This window comes from Cynoglossus semilaevis, chromosome 15 (assembly GCF_000523025.1).
Source record: "Cynoglossus semilaevis isolate Cse_v1.0 chromosome 15, Cse_v1.0, whole genome shotgun sequence".
In the NCBI taxonomy this organism is placed as follows: Eukaryota; Metazoa; Chordata; class Actinopteri; order Pleuronectiformes; family Cynoglossidae; genus Cynoglossus; species Cynoglossus semilaevis.
The window spans coordinates 15,764,894-15,767,638 of NC_024321.1; the positions used below are offsets into that span (position 1 = coordinate 15,764,894).

The following is a 2,745-nucleotide window of genomic DNA, read 5'->3' on the forward strand; positions in this document are numbered from 1 at the left end:
ATTATTATTATTATTATTATTATTATTATTAGTTTTAGTTTTTAGGCTCTCTGTGTTTCTCAAATGGCAGCATGCGTACCCTGGGGGGTGGGTACTGGGACAGGGTACTTGAGGGCACTCCAGGGAGTATTTAGGGTTTTAAAAATATTTACATATTATATTTAAACCGTTCAGAAATCAAATATATATATATATATGTATATACATATATTCTAAATATATATAGATATGGTTGGTGAAGTGTGATATTTTCTCTGCATCGCTGTAATTTTTTATTTATTTATTTTTCTCTTTATTTTTCTTCCACCAGAGACTAAAAAAAATGTCTTGTGTAACAAAAATTAGTACAATAGACACTGATGACGCAGCAACCAGCCCTGTGGTTCTAAAATGAAGGAGCGTGTACCTACCAGGTCCAGGCTGTGCAATATATATATATATATATAAATGGCAATACATTATTGCCATAATTTAAAAAAAATACCAATATTTCATTACTAAAATAAATCAAACTTAATTAACTAAATTAATTATCATAAAATCCAGTCTCCTTCATTTTTTTGAATAATTCTTACAAAAAACAAATATTTTTAATTTTTAATTGTTTTTCTTAATTATTTTACGCTTTCTCTTCAATTGTTGTCAAAAAAAAACGATTCAAATAATTCATTCTTTTTATTTACAGTTGTATAAATTAGACACCGATGACACAGCGCTCTTGTTTGTTGGTTTGTTTTTGTAATTTCATTACGATATTAACTGTGTACATATTTATGAACCCCAACCTGCTTCTCCCCCGTTACTGATTCCTGGAATTTTATTTTAATTTCATGTCAAAACCCAGAAGTCTTTTCACAAACAAAAACTGTTAAAAGGTGGAGAAGCGCTTGCTGTCGCAAGTCTCGCGATATTTCGACCTGCGCTGCATTCAAATAAGCTGTGGCGCGATGCTGGGGGTTTCAAATAAGATAATAAGTTACGATCTGAGCGTAAATGGCTCCTGGTGGCGAATTACACGGTGTCTGTAAACGTGGCTGCGCCGCTGAGTCCGACTCCCGAGCTCACAAGTCGGAACTCGGCCGTTCTGTGGCCGGAGAGGAGTAAAAGTTCAGCAGCTCTGCACTAGCTGCTCAGCTCGATGGGACGTCCCTACCGCGGACGAGAACCTACGTCGATGCCTCAGCCTCTCCACTGAGACAGACGCGCGGGGGCTCAGTGGGTAGGCGTTCTCTCCACCGGAAAGTGTTGTTTTATTTGTTCTCTACGCAACCAGCGCACTGTTTCAACTGTAGCGACGCGAGCCGAACATGGCCTTCCACCCGAGCACGTCAGAAATGCTAGACACGTCTAAATCTTTAATAATGAATGAGCAGGACCGCCGGGACGCCGCGGACCCCTATGTGTGCCCGAGCACGGCTGAACTGAGTAAAGCAGTGTCCGTGTCCTTGGGTCTGGACTCGGTGTCTTCTCCGCTCAACAACATGAACCTTTGCTCCAGCGGCGGCTTCACGGAGTCGGACTATTCCACCCGAGTGGTGGTGCCGCAGTTTGGAGCGGCCGTAAACATGAACTCGCGCCGGAGTTCACACGAGGACGAGTTTGGAGAAGTGTGCCACGACTTGGAGCAGGTGAGTTGCATCGATATGCTCCGGTCGGAGGACACCGAGGGCGCACAGCCGGTGACGCGCGGCCCGGTGGTCTCCAGATACGTGTGCAAAGAATCAAACTTGTTCAGCGGCCCCGGTCTGGAGCTGCCCGCCGCCTCTCAGGTGGACGAGCTCCGGCCGCTGAGACAGTACTCTGCCTACTCTTCCCACCCGAGTCTGCACAGAGACGCTCAGGGGGAATGGTGCTCGAACGAGCGCGCGTACGGCGTTCGAGGCGAACCGGAGAGCGTCGCCTATGGCGCACATACCGTGTTGTGCAAATTCTGCCATTTGGGGGAAACTCCTAACGGAACCGGGCACGAATGCCGCTGTGTGTGGTACAACAAGGGCGAGCAGTTCGGGAAAAGTGGCAGCATTCGAGCAGCCATGGCGCAAGGGTATGGCCAAGTGGAAAGATACCAAAGTGCAGTCGCTCAAGGACAAAACACTTTTTCTACCATCAAGACCGAACCGTCATTCTGGACCAACTGCTCGGACCGCAGTTTCAGGTAATGTGTAGTGTTTGTGTGAGTACTTGTACTTGTACTTGTACTTGTACTTGTACTTGTTTTGTTTAAAGCGGCTCCACGGGGGCATTTCAATAATGAAAAAAAACCCCTTTCATCCAGTCTCCAGTTCCACGAGTCTTTGACAATAGGACAATGCGGACTGAAGAGTGGCTCTGGTGACCACGCGTTAATCCGCCACGCTTTAAAGTACGTTATAATTCTGCTTTATTGTACTGTGTATGTGTGTGTTTTTTAATATAAATATGAGCTGGAGAGAGAGAGAGGGAGGGAGAGAGGGAGGGAGAGAGAGGGGTGAGGTGGTGGCATAATATGCCAGAAGTACATGTACTGATTAAAGCACATTTTTAACCAAGGTATTTTCCATTTACCGGATTTTTTGCATACCCCAGAATGTACTGCAGTAGGTACTGGAGTATTATGTGATGTCCCGTGGAGACGTGGAGATGAGATGTTCAACATGTGGTTTTTTTTTTTTTTTTTAATGTACAAAATGATTTCAAATATAATATTTTGATTAGTGTTCAAATACTGTGACAACTGAGCCGGTAAGATATTTTTCCAGTGGCAGC

The 2,745-nt window shown here is 44.4% G+C and overlaps 1 protein-coding gene across 4 annotated transcripts in view; it reads left to right on the forward strand.

The window, feature by feature from the left end:
• Positions 1-940: 940 nt before the first annotated feature.
• LOC103391230 (progesterone receptor-like) overlaps positions 941-2,745 on the forward strand; it is a 14,255-nt gene continuing 12,450 nt past the window's right edge. For 2 of the 4 annotated variants that reach the window (XM_008327412.3, XM_008327413.3), the window contains exon 1: positions 1,308-2,155. In XM_008327412.3, the coding sequence (XP_008325634.1) occupies positions 1,308-2,155 (848 nt within the window). Of the gene's footprint in view, positions 2,156-2,275; positions 2,363-2,745 lie in introns of all 4 variants that reach the window. The other 2 variants (XM_008327411.3, XM_008327410.3) reach the window with 2 other exon arrangements.